The following is a 17,204-nucleotide window of genomic DNA, read 5'->3' as shown; positions in this document are numbered from 1 at the left end:
ACCCAACCATTTGATGTCCTTTAGTATGATTAAAGTTGCAGATAGGGACCGTCTATAGAGAAAGCTCTATCTCAGAGTGTGCTGACCCTACCTATATGAGTCCAAAGGCACACTGATCTGGTCTGAAAAGTAACTCTGCAGTACAATGTAGAGAAAATTTAGGAATGACATGGTGGTTTCATCTGTCCAGATACGTTAAGAGTCAGAACACTCGTGTCTGGATCCCTGACAACCCTCATAAGTCAAAGGAAATGCCCCTACAAGATCAAAAGATTGGTGTATGATATCTCTTGAGTTAGCAGCATGTTAATGGACCAATTTCCCTTTATGACACCATCTACACAGAACGTTACCACAATGAAATTCTGAAAACTTTCCTGGTCCTGCTCAATAAGCATGATATTGAAGAGGGCTGGTTCCAACAAGGTGGGGCAACTGCACCCCTCCAGAAAGTGTTAAACAATATGCAGTGTCATGTCTGCAGGCTACAAGAGGTTATTACGAATACCTCCTTTAGAGAGAACTGCATTGCCATTAGTACCACTTCAAATTTCAAATGTAAACTTTTTCTTTCACACAGTTATTTTTTGGAAGCCTTCATGGCTCAGGTGGCAGCGCACCGGCCTCTCACCGCTCGGTTCCGTGGTTCAAATCCTGGCCACTCCATGTGAGATTTGTGCTGGACAAAGTGGAGGTGGGACAGGTTTTTCTCCGGGTACTCTGGTTTTCCCTGTCATCTTTCATTCCAACAACACTCCCCAATATCATTTCATCTGTCATTCATTAATCATTGGCCCAGGGAGTGTGACAGTCTTCGGCAGCTGGCACAGTCCCTATCCTTGCCGCTAGATGGGGGCTTCATTCATTCTAGTCCTGATCCGGTCGAATGACTGGAAACAGGCTTTGGAATCTCAGTCATTTTTTGGACACCATGTAGTACCTGGTATGGGTCCCAGCTTGGGGTAGCAAATAAACACCTCAACAGAATCAGAGGCGGAGAAGGTGGGGTTTAGTACACCGGAGATGGTAGATGTGGCAGCTCATCAGTTCTAGTGTCTGCCCTCCAATACAGAAGCTACAGAAGGCATCTATTCCCTATGTGAGGAACGGCCTGGTGAATTGCTGGAAATAGCTCTAAAATGCCCTTGGGAGTGATGACTCTAATGTAATAATAGCCTGTACACATGGAGGGGGAACAATGAAAAGTGGTCAACTAGTAATTAACACCAGGAAGGTGGGGATTATTGATGTGATGACCATCAGAGGGAAAGCTGAAGAGATTATTGATTTTCTGGACAAAGAGGAGGCAGTACTGTAATTATGGGATTGAATGAAGTAAAATGGAAGGGAAAGGAAGGAAGAAAATGAGGAGGAATACATATTTGAATGGTGGACAAGTGGAGTAGGGGTGATAACTATGGAAACCCTTAAAGAGTATGTGGAAATGGTGGATTATATAAGCGATAGGATAATCAAAGTTTGGATGAAAATGCAAAATGGAATGACGGACTTTATACAAATGTATGCACCTTAGACTGGAAACAGAAGAGAAGATATTGAGGAATTTGTGGAGAAATCGGAAAGAGAAATAGGTAATTCTAATAGTGATGCATTTTTTCCTCCATGTTTTTGTTGACATACACATGGAGATTGGTTGCTACTCGGTGTTGTACATAGTTTGTATCATGCTGAAACATAAGTGCAGATTTAACAATAGTGTCAGAAGAGAATTTTCCTTCATCAGAGGATTGGTAAACGACAACGTAAATTGTACATTATGCAATGCTAAATTTTACATTTCACATGGAGGTTGGTCAGACATGGTCAACCATGAGGGAATAATAGAACACAAAATTTCCCCACAGCTTCCAGCAGCAGCATAAGGGACTATATGATTGCAAAATCTTAAAGTGAAGTGGAAAAATAGTTTATCACTGGCAGCAGAGAAAGCAACCTTTATCATACTGCTGTGCACAATCGCAACTTTAAATCGATGGACTGCACAACAACCGCTGTGAAAAAAACAAACCATTCAACGATAAATTCAAATGTTTTAAAACAAAGTGCAAAGCAACAATCATAAAAGTTATTGTACCATTTCTGGCAAGCCATATCAATGAAGAGCTAAAAAAAAAAAAAAATGAAATGGCATCTGGCTTTCATTGCCAGGAGTGTGTGAGGAAAAGTTCGGCTCGCCAGGTGCAGGTCTTTTGTTTTGACGCCCGTAGGCAACCTACGCATCGTAATGAGGATGAAATGATGATGAAGATGACACATACATCCAGCCCCCGTGCCAGTGAAATTAACCAATGATGGTTAAAATTCCCGACCCTGCCAGGAATCGAACCCAGGACCCCTGTGACCAAAGGCCAGCATGCTAACCATTTAGCCATAGAACCGGACGAAGAACTAAAAGAAGTATGCTACATATCAGTGTTAACTGACTCATTGCAACTATTTGGATAAAAGTTAGTACCTTTTGTGTGAGGTATTATTATCTGGAAAAAGGTGTGGGAGTAAAGGTGCTGGGGTTAGTAAATATAGGTGGTAAAAATTCAGAAATTCTGTTTTCATACATTGTTGAGGTGTTACAGAACAGAAGTTCAATCTCCTTGAGAAGGTTATTGCAATATCAGCAGACAACAGAAATATGAACTTTGGTGGAAAGAATAATTTGTATTCTGAAATGCAAATAAAGACAGTGAAAAATTTAATTGGCAATGGTTATCCTGCACATGTAATCCATATTGCAGACTACTTACCTATCAATGCAATTTGTAATTAACAAAATCTATCAGCATTTCCATATTTGTTGTGTTAAGAGTTGAAGAACTTAAATCCTTTTGTGAATTCTTCAATGTAGAGTACCATATAAAACTGTTTTGAGCAAATAACAAAACAAGGTAGCTGTTTTTTCTCCCTCCAGTCCAGAGAGTTATTGACATTTTTCCTGCATTAAAGTCATATTTTCTTTTCATTGACAAATGTCCTATCACTCAAAACTTTATTTGAAAATCCTGTTACAATTACACTCCTGAATATCCTTGCCAACCATTTGAAAACCTTTTCTGATACTATCAAATGCGCTAAAAAACCAGATATGACAGTTATTGAAATGAAGAATAAAGTAAACACATTGATAGAAAAGTTAAATTGCAGAAAGTCAGAAAAGTTCCTTACCACCACTGTGGAAATCAGTTACAATAATTCAAAATTGAAGGACATATAACAGTTGAAGAGTTTCAAAGTTATGCAATAGATTTCTATGATACCCACATTGAATGTATGCAAGAGTGACGTTCGCCATTTCTCACATCTCTTCAAACTACAAATTGAGTCAACTTGAAGGGAAAGGAGTCTCTGATATGGAGAAACATAAAATAAAGCTATATATTCATGAAAACAGTGTCACAAAATTTCAATGTTAATAAAGAGAACTTGTTTGATGAGTTTGTATGTGTGAAAATAAGTTTCAGGTGTGGAATAGACTGAAGGATCAAAGTATCAGTGACAAGTGGTGTGATACATTTGCTCATTTTACTATATAGGATATAAATACTAATAATCTGAAATATCTGGTACATTTTTGTTTGGCTCTGCCTGGTTCCAATGCATCCGTCTAATGTGTATTTTAATTAAAAAGTGCATTGTGGACAGATGAGAAAAACAGACTTACAATTGAAATAACAAAGGTGTTAATCATTGTATTTTAAGGATTTGTCTTGTGTTAACATCCTTACCAAAACATCTAAAGAAAAGAAACTTCTTTATCAAGTTCATAACAGTGATAAATATTCTAATGTACCATATCATAAACATGGACTTTAATCAGGCATATTTTGAAATTCTGTTCTAATCATTATAAGTGTGATTGTGATTTATAATACAGGTATGTAAATACATGGTGAGTTTAATTCTATTTTTCTCATTTCAAACTTGTCCCTTTTTTTTTTACAAAATGTTCTATTTTTTAAAGTCCAAAATGGAAATGTCCCTGGGTTTTTTCAAAAATTATGGGAATCCTAAGTTAGGAGATAGAGTGAGTACAAAAATAATTATCACATTAAATGATTTTTGCTTACCGTATGGTACAAATGAAAGACTTTGACATGGCCAGAGGCACAGGGCACAGAGCACAGGGCAAAGAGGTAGAGTAATTATGAATAATAAATTGTATCTTTCTTATATTGGATATTTTTGTAATAAAATCTATGAATATTTATGCAATAAAATATGTGGAAATAAGTAATGGAAAGAAAAAACAAGTGCAATTCAAGTCATTTGTGGATGTAGACATCACTGGATTCTTTTCTCAGTGGATATTTGATTACATGGACATCAATGTAGTGTGGGCATTATCATGTGGGGATATTTTTGTATTTTTGTATTTTTGCATTGATCATTTTAATGTCCAACCACTTTAATAAATTAGGGGACTTGCAAAGAAATGGCATATGCAAGGAAATTGGAGAGAGTAACAGGAAAGTCAAAATCTGGGAAGTACTAAGTAGGGAATTACGGAAGTAAACAAGAAGTAACTTGGAAGACGAAAATTAAAAGTAATATTTGAAGGCAATTTGTTACATCCTATCAGAACCTTATAGGGTCCCTTTAAGCTGTAGCAGATTTATAAAGTGTAAAGTTTTGTCCAAACTTATTAAATATCAAGACAGTTTTTCCATATTAATGAACTGACTCTGCTTTGAATATTGCTTAAATATGAAATCAATACATGAAATACATAGTGAATCGGTTTCATTCTACATTTTCTGTATTACTGTATGTTTCAGTTACCAACCCCTTGGCTTAAAATCTTGACATCAATACCTGTATGGTTATTAATATCTGTTAGCTGGGGATGTTTGTGGGGTATGTATACCCTGTTAACACAAGCACCTACCTACTTCCAGTTAGTTCATGGCTGGAGCATTCGAATGGTGAGCACACATCTTGTTTCTAAATACTTACCTTTCATATGATGGATTGTACTGATATACTAATATGCTTTAAGAAATATTTAAATCCATTTTATGTTTTCCCTCTTTGAGATAACACCCAGTAAAGATTGAGGGTCACTCCTACAAAATCAATTTCTTTTCTCAACCAGTTAATAGAATTAAAGAATTCTAGAAATCAAAGAAAACTGTTTTTCTTTTTCTGTTTCTTTTACTAACATGTGGTAAACTTACCTAGATTTTTGCAGAATTTGTGCTATTGTAATCTGAAATTAGTAACTTTGACATATTTTACAGTAGATGAAGGAGCTTTAAAACAATTTTGAATATTAACACTATTTCATATGACATTCTACAGTCTACAAAGTGTTAATACTTAAATATTTTCACATTATATGTAACCTTTATGCAACACTTCAGTACCTAGTTAAATGAAATTGATATATTTCATACAAACATACATACTGATGTAACAACAGAAAAATATTAGTAGAATAATAATTTACTCATTAAAACTATCTTTTCAAAGCAAAGATTCTCATACATATTGTTTTCATCATAGTATTACTCATTAAAACTATCTTTTCAAAGCAAAGATTCTCATACACATTGTTTTCATTATAGTTATTGTTAATAAATTAGGAGACTTACAAAGAAATGGCATATGCAAAGAAGTTGGAGAGAGTAAGAGGAAAGGAAAAAAAAAACTGGGAAGTACTAAGTAGGGAGGTAAGGAAGTAAACAAGAAGTAACTTGGAAGAAACAAAACTTCAATATTTGAAGGCCATTTGTTACATGCTATCATATCAATTCTTTCATGTCAATTCTTTGTACATTAGGTCTGGAATAGGAAGAAGTTATGTACTTGTAGAGCAGGCTGTATTCACTAGCATGTAAAAGAATTCCTATGGAATTAAATTCTGGCACCTCGACGTCTCCAAATATCGAAAACATACTTAGTGGGACATAAAGCCAATAACATGATTATCATTATTATTATTATTATTATTATTATTATTATTATTATTATTATTATTTTAGAAAAACTGCGTCCAATAGCTTTTGCGTACTCGTGTGCCAATATGGCCTCATCTATTCATTAAGTTAACATTTGACTTGTCAAACGTGAGTGGTCTGACTTTGTTATTTCTGATCGCCAACAATCAAACATCTATCAACTATAAACAGTTATTATGTTATTATTAACACACCTCTAATTTGGAAATGAAGAAGTGCTGTTGTCACATTTGGGTAACAGTTTAATGGAGGATTGTAATAGCTCTGCCACCATTATTATCCAGGATGTCTGGGAGATAAATATTAATATATTTTTTCTGGTTATTGGTAGGGCCATGAGTACATCCTGTTTAAAAATTTAAAAGTGTAGTTAAAAATTTGATGTTCGTAGCTCAGATAGTATTTAATGATGAACGACTTAGTGTTTTGATGACATAGAGTATTTTCCAGTGTGAAAGCGTTCACTTCTTCTTGTATGTAGAATGTTTTCATACAATTTATGCATGCATAATACCTGAAGTTGCAGTGCAGTGATGTACTTAGGAGGATTATTTCTTGAACATTATACATACATACGTCCTATGATAGTGACAGAATAATCAGAGGACAACTGAGGACGGAAGAAGTAGTGAAAGAATTTAACCAAGTTTATGCACTCCAAACTGAAAACAGTGAGGAAAATATAGAGGAATTTTTGGAGACACTCGAGGAGATAATCACTGAAATAGAAGTGATAATCATGGGAGACATCAATGTGCAGTCTGGAAATGACAAAATTGGGAAAAAAAGAAGTGATTGGTCCATTTGGATATGGAAAAAGAAACAGCAGGGGTGAAAGAAGGACAAAAACAATTATTGATTATTTTTTGGTTGATGAAACAAATTGTAAACAGGTTATGAATGTGTAGCATCTTGGGCAGCATGCAGAAGCAGAACCCAAGATTTAATCACTGCTTATCCACTCACTATGCACATTCACAGTTTGCTTGAAGCTGGACTAGCAAATCATTCACTGTTGGTGATTGCCCTTTTTCATAAAGTCTGTATAACTCCTTATGAACTACATTGCACATAAAATGATTTACTTTACTGTTTCTTGTTACACTGTTTTTTTTTTGTGGTATTTTTGGTCCCTGTTCACAATCTTACTCACTATTTGTCTCCTTAATGTTTCTACAATAGCGATCCACTTTCTGATGTAAGTGTCTTTAAAATGTTATCATGCATGTAACATACAATTTCCTGTATTTGCGCGTAGAGGCGCGCGGCTGTGAGCTTGCATCCGGGAGATAGTAGGTTCGAATCCCACTATCGGCAGCCCTGAAAATGGTTTTCCGTGGTTTCCCATTTTCACACTAGGCAAATGCTGGGGCTGTACCTTAATTAAGGCCACGGCCGCTTCCTTCCAACTCCCAAGCCTTTCCTATCCCATCGTCGCCATAAGACCTATCTGTGTCGGTGCGACGTAAAGCCCCTAGCAAAAAAAAAAATTTCCTGTATTCCGTTTTTTACTCCTTTTACAGATGACTATCATTAGTCACTTCCACTACGGGCCTCGATATTAGCACAATCAGGTTTGCCATTGTCTGTGTTACATATATCCTCAGTGCCATCATGATTGTTACTATAATTTTCCCAGGGACTTCATGTTTTATCCATAGTTCAATGTATATATTTAAAACACTAGGCTGATTTTCGTTACATTGATTTTTGGGAACGGCTGAACCGATTGACATCTTAAAGCATTCTAACGAAAGCTCTTGGCCTGTAGGTTTGCAGATAGTCTTTAAAAGCATAAATATTTCTTGCCATATATTTTTTAATTATTAAAGAAAAGTGTAGCATTCATTTGGTCAATGCGCTCACCAGTACTTCCAGGCTGCCTGAACCGTGAGAGCGTTCAGCAGGTGGCATGATAGGGGAGGTGGAAGGGGATAGGCATGTGAAGTCAGAAGTCTTACTGGACAGCTGTACTTCGTGGACAGAAATACTCGCTGATATCATAGGTTATGACATTCCATTCGTTCTGGTGAAAATAATATTCTTCGTGAGGGAGATTTCATTAAGTTTTTTGCCTGTTTTGCCATGTACTTATCGCCAAACAATTATTTAGTTATAATTGTATTAAATAGCCTCCTCTATGACCCTTGTTCAAAAAATGCTGTTTACATAAAAAATATGTGTGCAAAACCTCATAAAAATGGAACTTGCAGATTTTTTTGCAAGAAATCAGTGACGGCAACTACCCCTCTGTAAATGGTGATGGATCAAATGTTGTTGAACTACAAGCCAGAATTTTAGCACATAATGATATCATGATTTACATTTATAGCAAAACATTCACTAGAGCAAAAGTTGCCATTCTTAATTAATTTGAAAGTCACTGGGCTTATACCCAGTACTTGTAGTTCAAAACCATACACTAGCATCAACAGATTAATACTGAAGATGAAAGCTAGCTACTTCATTTTTCTGCATAATTCTTCAATTTCTTGGAATTAATGGTTTGCCGCCACACATTCTTATTCTAAAATTTAGAGCCATAGTTATACTCCTTAAAAATCAAAACGTTTCCCAAGGGCTCCTAAATGGAACCAGATTAGGCCTAATTCTAAGAAGTATGTATGAAAATTGTTTAGATTGGAAGTAATAAATGGAGATAAAACTGGACAGAGAGCTATAATCCCTGGAATTTACTTAACAAGATCTGATAAAACACTTCTATTTTCTTTCAGGAGGCATTTTGTATCACAATCAATAAGCCTCAAGGGACCTGTAGGTCTCTATTTACCTCAGCCAGTTTTCAGCCATGGCCAGGTAAATGTTGCAATATCAAGAGAGGGATATTTTAAAGCTGCAATTCTTAAAGTGGTGGTCTTAACATCAACGTCAGAGAAGGAACTCCAGGAATCATTCAACCAAATAATAGGCTGGATAAAGAAAAATGAGCTCAAAATGAATGTAGAAAAAACAGTGTCCATGACGTTTAGAAGAGGGGGACCTCATGGAATCTTCTATTGTGAAGACCAAGAACTTAAGTCCGTAAAGCATTTTAAATACTTGGGCGTAATTTTTCAAACCCAAGGTAATGTTTTCACCCTCCATCTCATAGACCGTCTAAATGCATCTATGAAAGCAATATCTGACATTAAGCACCTGAGAAACTTGTCTTTAGAAACGGCCATAAAACTCTTTCATCTAAAAATCAGCCCTATAGCAACATATGGCTTGGAAAACATTTGGGAACATTTGAGTATGAAACAGTTAAAAAAAATCGAGAAGTTGAAGGCAATCTACTTGAAACGGGCTCTGTGCCTCTCCAAATATTCTCCTTCCCGGCTCGTGTATGAGCTATCCAGAGAGGGATTTTATGTGGAAGAGCTAAGCTTACAGTTGTTACTTCCAGCAACAACACCCTATATACATCTGCTTCGAGACCTACGATCGAAGAAGGCTGACATCTGGGAAGATTTCTACTCTACCGATGCCATGCTAAATCGCGAGTGGGTTCAAGGTGGATATGAACTGCGACACCTGCTGACAAGGTTCTCCGTTCATGGGTTCCATTATAAACTGTGTAATATTAAGCGTTATCATGAACCAGGTTTGAACTGTGTATGTTTAAGATGTGGTGCACACTGTACTAGGTACCATGTTTTAAATTGTAAACAGCGATCAGAATCACTGGTGAAATTTTGCAACGAAGACTAATGTTCTATATAGTAATTCTTTGCACATTGTGCGCGTTAAATAAATTAATTAATTAATTTAAAGCTGCAATAGTGCCAAGAGGTAATTGTACAAGGAATGCACCGAGCAAGTGGCTGCCTAGTTTGGGTCATGTAGTTATCAGCTTGCATTCAGGAGATGGTGGATTTGAACCCTACTGTCGGCAGCTCTGAATATGGTTTTCCGTGGTTTCCCATTTTCATACCAGGCAAATGCTCGGGCTGTACGTTAATTAAGGCTATGGTCATATCCTTCCCACTTCTAGCCATTTTCTATCCCATCATTACTGTAAGACCTATCTGTGTTGGTATGACGTAAAGAAAATTGTAAAAACATGAAGTACAAGGAATATCATATACTGTATATATATATACTATCCGCGCACTTTTTAGTGATAGATTTTTGTACTCGTTGGAGAAGTAAGAAGGGTTCCGTTAATACTGCCAACTGAATGGAAATGAAATCTGAATTGAATCGATAATATGATCGATCGATATGAATTTTATAATCCTTTATTATTTTAAGCAAACAACTGTGTCACACACACAATATTTAATACTATATAACATTTCCCGTTGGGAAACGTGTTCCTAGCATGAATTCTATAGTTTGGCTTTGCTGTGTAAACAACAACAGTACGAGTACTTAAAGTGTACGCCAGATGGCGATGATAAGCGTTTCTTAGTTTGTGTTTCAAAGGTTGCCAATACGAATCTCGAAGATAACCGAAGTCGACCGCTTCAGCACTAGGGTGTAAATCTATCACTAAAAAGTGCGCAGATAGTATATATATATATATATATATATATGTGCAGAACAGCAAGGCTGTACGAAATGGGATCGTATAAGAAATGAAGATGTGCTTAAGGGACTGAATGTGAAATCAGTAATCAATTACATCTATGATTACCAAGAAAACTGGAAACGTCATGTTCAAAGGATGGAATCTGGAAGACTACCAAAGGAGATCCTACGCTATCAACCAAGCGGACAGAGATCTATAGGACATCCATTGAAGTGTTGGAAAGAAAATGCAAGACCGTAATGGGCCACATGGCCCAGTACTTGGAAGGATGATGATGATGATGATGATGATGACATAACCTCTCCTGCCCAAGTGCCAATCTCACCTTCCCGAGATGAAAAAACCTGTTCCCACAGATGAGGCCCTGTCGACCGAGTCACGGCGGTATAACCGTTACATCCATTATGGAGGAAATGCTGTAATTTCATCTAGACCATTAGCTGAGAGGTGGCAGCCCCACAAATGGTCTTACTTTCTTCAGGCTAGCAACCCATCGGAAGGACATTTGATTGCTTTCAGGTCTTGCAAAAAGAAAAATGCAAGACTGTAACAGGACACATGGCCCAATACTTGGAAGGAAGATGATGATGATGAGGAAATCCTTCAATAAATATTTACTCCATTGACCATCATGTCTTGACAGGTTTCAGTTAGTATACTATGAAAACATATTGTATTAATGTAACACAAATATAAATAAAAATATAATTTACTTGAACGATGATTGCATTTACACTTGCAATACTTGTAATATGTCATATAATGCAGGTTCAGTACATATACGGTATGTCCAGCTCCATGGCTAAATGATTTGTATGCTGGACTTTGATCGCAGGAGTCCTGGGTTTGATTCCCAGCAGGGCCGGGAATTTTAACCATAATTGGTTAATTCCCCTGGCACGGGGACTGGGTGTATGTGCCGTCTACATCATTTCATCCTCATCACGACACAGAGATCACCTAATGGCTTCAAATCAAAAGACCTGCACCAGGCCTCTCGGGAGGCCACATGCTATTAAATTTGGTACATTTATGCAGGACAACAGTATTTCTTGAGAAAACAACACTAGAATTCTGCATAAGTAGGTGATGGAAAGGAACAAACAAGTACAATTCAAGTCATGTAGGGAAAAACAGGTATTAGTGAAAGGAACACGTAACAGGAAAAGCACAATGGCAGGTCATTGTTGGAAGAAGGAGAAATAGAAAGAAAACACAGTAGAACAAGGACAATATCGACGTCTTCATACACTTCCATTTACAGACAGATTGGCTCTCTCATCAATCCCAGTTCTTCTCACCATCAACACTCATTGAGGGACCATCTTCAGTGTTGATGTGGGAAGTAGGATAAAAAGAAAGCCAGGTAAACAAAGGAGAAAAACAAAGAGGTGAGTACAGATGTTCCCAGATAATCATATGAGTTCACTGCAGTCTGAGAAAAGGTGAATATGGAGGCACTAGGACTGATGAGGAGATAGAGTATTAGGGTGGAGATGGCAATATATGGAGATGTTCATTGATGTTCATAATTGTTGTTTTAAGGAACCAAATGTCAAGGTCACTGAGCCCTGTATGAAAATGTGCAGATCCTTTTGTGGTTTTGTGTTTGTCTTTATCTCCTTTTTTCTTGTCCTCCCTCTTTCCATCCTGACTAATCATTGTGTAGTCTAATATATGTTTCTATTGAAGTTCACACCTTTCAATATATGACTTTATTAGTTTTTCCATTTTTAACTTTATCTTGTATACATTTCTCCACTTCTTTCATGTATTGTTCTAGGTCAAATTTATTTCTTACTAGGCTAGTAACTTTGCCTTTTATCTTCTATGTTCAGATACTTGGAATAAGTCCTGTGCTCTGTTTTTGAACTGAATTTTTATAAATATATCCTGTTACTTACTTCTTCCATATATCCTTCCTCAAAATTGTAATTATCTTGTTTCTGGCATTCTATTCTTTGCTGTCAAACAGCTTGTATCCACCCTTCAGTGTTTCTTGTCTTCCTTTCCACTTGATCACTGTGCTGCTGTTTACACCTGTTGCTTTAATGCTTCTCACAGCTGAGATCTTCCATCACCATTTCTAGATCTCTTTCCCATGATCATTTTCTCTAAGGTTTTCTGCAGAACCCTTACCTTTTGCATTTACTTCATATGTCCAGAACATCTCAGCTTTACTCTGTCAGTTCTTCCTTGCAGTTTACATACACCTAAAAAAAAGAATAGGGGAGCTGCGATCTTAGTTGGAGAGGGTTTTTAATTTGTAAAAATTGATTTGAGTCAATACTGTGTGGAATTAGAGGGAGAATTTAGTTGTGTGAAACTGGTTGATCAGAATTTGATAATTGTTAGTTTGTATAGATCTCCAAATGCTGATGCTTATGTATTTCTTAAGAATTTTGAATAAGTAATGGAAAAAAATGTTGAAGTTTAAGGCCAAAGTTGTTGTTTGTGGGGATATTTAACATAGAGATGGCATATTCAGATGGGCAGATTTCTAGAAATTTTCTGAATTTACTAAGAACTCTAAATTTAACTTGCACAAACAAACTACCTACACGTCATAATGCATGCTTGGATAATATTATTGAAAATTTTTCAAGAGATTTGTATAAACTTAGACTTGTTGGTGGGGATTTTGCAGATCTCTTTCCCTTTGCTTATATCATTATATCTTAACCAGCCTGACATAATTTATAATGATGAACCTGTTCTGATGTGGGTAAAAAGTCAGGGTGATGATTATATTAACATGTTTATTGAAAATCTCAAACAAATTAACTGGGGCTTCATATTTGAATTCCAAATGGGAGAAAATGATATTGAAACTGTATTTGAAAACTTGTTTATATAAACTGGTTGAATTGTGGCATTTATGTTCACCATTGGTAAAAATTAGTCACAATGGTAAACTTAAAAGCAAGAAGTTGAACTGGTATAAGTACTAATGACATTTTATTTGCAAAGCTTGAGATGTATGGTGTCGAGTATCCCTCACTGAACATAATTAAGTCATACTTAAATAACAGATACTGTATCAGTTTGTCTCAATTAAAAATAGGTATTCCACTTTGAAGAAAGTTACAACTGGTGTGCCACAGGACTCTGTCCTCAGTCCATTCTTATTCATTCTGGCAGTCAATGATTTACCGCAAAATGTCAAGTGTCATGCTCTTATATCGTATGCGGATGATACACTGCTAATTACAAAACACCAGAGCATCTCAGGTTTGAATCAGATGTCACAGGAAGCTCTTGCAACTGCAATGCATTGGTTTTCATCCAATAGGCTGTTGTGCAATCAGGATAAAACTCAATTTCTCACACTAGGATTATCCAAAGATATTGAAAGTCAGTCAGTCAAACTTTTGGGTTTTCATATTGATGCCAAGTTGAACTGGGAAACACATATTGATCATGTTTGTAAAAGCATATCACGAGTGGCCTATTTGATATGGAAATTGCGGGATTCAGTTAGCAGTGACTACCTAAGGGTGGCATATTTTGGCTTCTTCCAGTCACACATTACTTATGGATTGTTATTATGGGGGCATTCTTCTTATGTATATAATATTCTTCTGATACAGAAAAAGGTTGTCTGAACAATGTGTAGGGCTGGTGCAATTGACCATTGTCAACCTCTATTCTAACCTAACCTAACCTAACCTAACCCCATGGCACTACAGCCCTTGAAGGGCCTTGGCCTACCAAGCGACCACTGCTCAGCCCGAAGGCCTGCAGATTACGCGGTGTCATGTGGTCAGCACGACGAATCCACTCGGCCGTTATTCTTGGCTTTCTAGACCGGGCAACCTCTATTCATTAAGCTTAAAATACTGACAATTATAAATTTGTATATTTATATATCTTTGACATATGTTAAAAACAAAAATGAATTCAGTACTAGGGAAAACATTCACCTTGATGATACTTGGGGCAAAGCAGACAATGACATCCCAATTCACAGGCTGTCAAAAAATGCTCACTCACATAAAATCAGTTATTTAAGATTACCACATTCTGCATGGTCCACTCCTTAAAGTAATTTTAAAAGAAAAATGTATGATTGGTTAATAGAAAATCCATTGTATAATACCTCTGAATTCCTAGAAATGCATAATGTTAGTATTAAGTTTTAATAAAAGGTGTATGTTCATTTAGCCTTAGTAAAATTAAGTACTAAATTATTATCAGTTGACAAAGCCTATTTCATTGTATATAGTCAATGGCAAATAAAGATTCTTGATTCTTGATTCTGTATTTCCTCACTCTGTCTCATCTGGTCTTTTCTTGTATGCTCTTTAGGATCTTCATCATTCCTGTTTAATTGCTTTATCTGAGTGTGGTTTGATGATGCACAGTGCAGTATTTCATACTAGTTTATGACTTTTCTTTCTTTTCCTCTATGTTCAGATAATATGTATCCCATAATCTGTGATTGATGTCCTGTTTTAGAATGGCTTCCTATCTGGACTTCCACATATCTGTAGGATGGCTCTTGGTATAATACTCTCCTTCATTTGTGATACTTTACTTGAAAGAAATATAATAACTTCACTGAGTATAAGAAAAATAGCTGCAGGAACCTGTAAGTAATAATTTCTCCAATATAACTGTGTAAATTATTAATTCTTGACAAATGTTCTACAGTAAATAACATTCTATTTCTTACAGGTTGCTTTCTACAAGGATTATTCTTGCTAGGATTAGCATTTTCTGGCTGCAGTTCTTTAGCTGCTATCATCTGTCTGACAGCAGCTCTAGCAACAACAGGTGCAGAATCCCCTGGGCCTCTTGCTGGCATTGTGGACCTCAGTCCAAATTATGCAGGTAAGATATTTAAATAAAGGTGATAATATACAGTAGTTCACATTCAATAAAATGTTACTCAAATTACGGACTTGGTGACTATTCACTATTCCTCTTTATTCCTCTTTCTTCATATATTATTTTGCAATTATTTGAAAGTTTATTAAAAGTATCCCTCTTACTAAATTTCTCCACTCATTTTAAAAAAAATACTTGGCGCTGCAACCATAATGGGCCTTGGCCTACAAAACAACCACTTTTCAACCTGAAGGCCTGCAGATAATGAGATGAGGCATACTCAGTGCAATGAATCCACTAGGCCATTGTTCTTGGCTTTCTAGATGGGGCACCACTTAATTTTAATCACTTATTAATTGTCACAGAGGTTGAAGACTCAAAGGAAACATAATTCTACAGGGTAGAGCTGGGTCAGGAGGTCAAATGGACTGTATTGCTATTGACCTGTCCATGGCTTTTGACAGGGTAGATCACAGGAGATTACTGACAAAAATGAGGGCAATTGGAATAGACAAAAGAGTGGTTGAATGGGTGGCTCAGAGAATTATTGTAGGAGAAGAAGCATTATCTGATCCTGTAATGATTAAGAGGGGGTCCCTCAGGGCAGTATTATTGGACCATTATGAGTAAAGAACTGGAATCACAGATAAGACTATTTGTGGATGATGTTATACTGTATAGAGTAGTAAATGAGTTTCAGGGTTGTGAGCAACTGCAGGGGGACTTAAACAATGTAGTGAATTGGTCAGCAGACAATGGGATGAAAAGTCAAGTTGTAAGTTCCTCCAAGAGGAAAAGTCCTCTCAGTTTTAATTACTGTGTTGTTGGGGTGATAGTACCTCATGGTGAAAGTACCTAGGTGTTATTATAAGGAATGATCTTCATTGGGGTAATCATATTAACAAAATAGTTAAGAAAGGTTACAGATCTCTTCACATGGTTATACAAGTATTTAGGGGTTGTAGTAAGGATGTAAATGAGAGGGCGTAGAAGTCTTTGGTAAGACCGCAGTTAAAGTATGGCTCCAGTGTATGCAACGCTCACCAGGACTACTTGATATGAGAACTGGAAAAAATTCAAAGGAAAGCAGCACGATTTGTTCTGGGTGATTTCCAACAAAGCAGTAGTGTTACAAAATGTTGCAAACTTTGGGCTAGGAAGAATGGGGAGTAAGGAGATGAGAGGCTCGACTATGTGGTATGTATATCAAAAATATTATAATAATATTTATAGATCCACCTGGTCAGTCAAGATCAGTCAAGCTAGCATTGCTGGAACAATCCAACGTACTTAACATGTACTGTACGAGTAAAACTCTGTCATTTCTTCGAACAAATATTTCAACAGGGATAATAACACCCACTTGACCGTCTTTTGGAGCCAATTGATTACCGTACCAACATAGCTAAACATAGACATCAGCTAGCTTTGACACCTCAATATTTTATCATTAGCAACATCTCCTACAAGAAGTTCCATCTTCTTTTCTATGACTTTCTGATAAATCAACCGTACATGTTTTAACATAGTTGATGTGTTCACACTTCTATTTTAAATAACTGACATTGATTTTCCTATCCTCATGTTATGGGAGTGGAACGAATGTCCCCCTTGGATGATTGTGCTTTTACGCTCAAGGCCGTCATAGTCCTAATGGTGTATGAGAAGAGGATCCATTTTAGTTTTAAACGCTCAAATATTCGAGATTAACCACGTTATAATCATCAAAACTGTTAATTAACAGTATTTTTTTAAACATACTTTCTGTGCATTATCCATTTTAGATGTTATAGTATTACATTTTATGAGATCATTGTTCAACATTTTACTCTATAGTTTTTAAGATTATAAAGATCCCATATGCAATA

The 17,204-nt window shown here is 36.3% G+C and overlaps 1 protein-coding gene across 5 annotated transcripts in view; it reads left to right on the top strand.

The window, feature by feature from the left end:
* Positions 1–17,204, top strand: part of LOC137496898 (sialin-like) — a 106,061-nt gene that overhangs the window by 59,920 nt on the left and 28,937 nt on the right. For all 5 annotated transcript variants that reach the window (XM_068225482.1, XM_068225478.1, XM_068225479.1 and 2 more), the window contains exons 6-8: positions 4,791–4,937; positions 14,965–15,097; positions 15,184–15,339. In XM_068225482.1, coding sequence (XP_068081583.1) covers positions 4,791–4,937; positions 14,965–15,097; positions 15,184–15,339 — 436 coding nt within the window. The remainder of the gene's footprint in view (positions 1–4,790; positions 4,938–14,964; positions 15,098–15,183; positions 15,340–17,204) is intronic.

This window comes from Anabrus simplex, chromosome 1 (genome assembly GCF_040414725.1).
Source record: "Anabrus simplex isolate iqAnaSimp1 chromosome 1, ASM4041472v1, whole genome shotgun sequence".
NCBI classification, from domain to species: Eukaryota; Metazoa; Arthropoda; class Insecta; order Orthoptera; family Tettigoniidae; genus Anabrus; species Anabrus simplex.
Note: the sequence above shows the minus strand (reverse complement) of the source record. Positions and strands in the feature narration are given on the sequence as shown.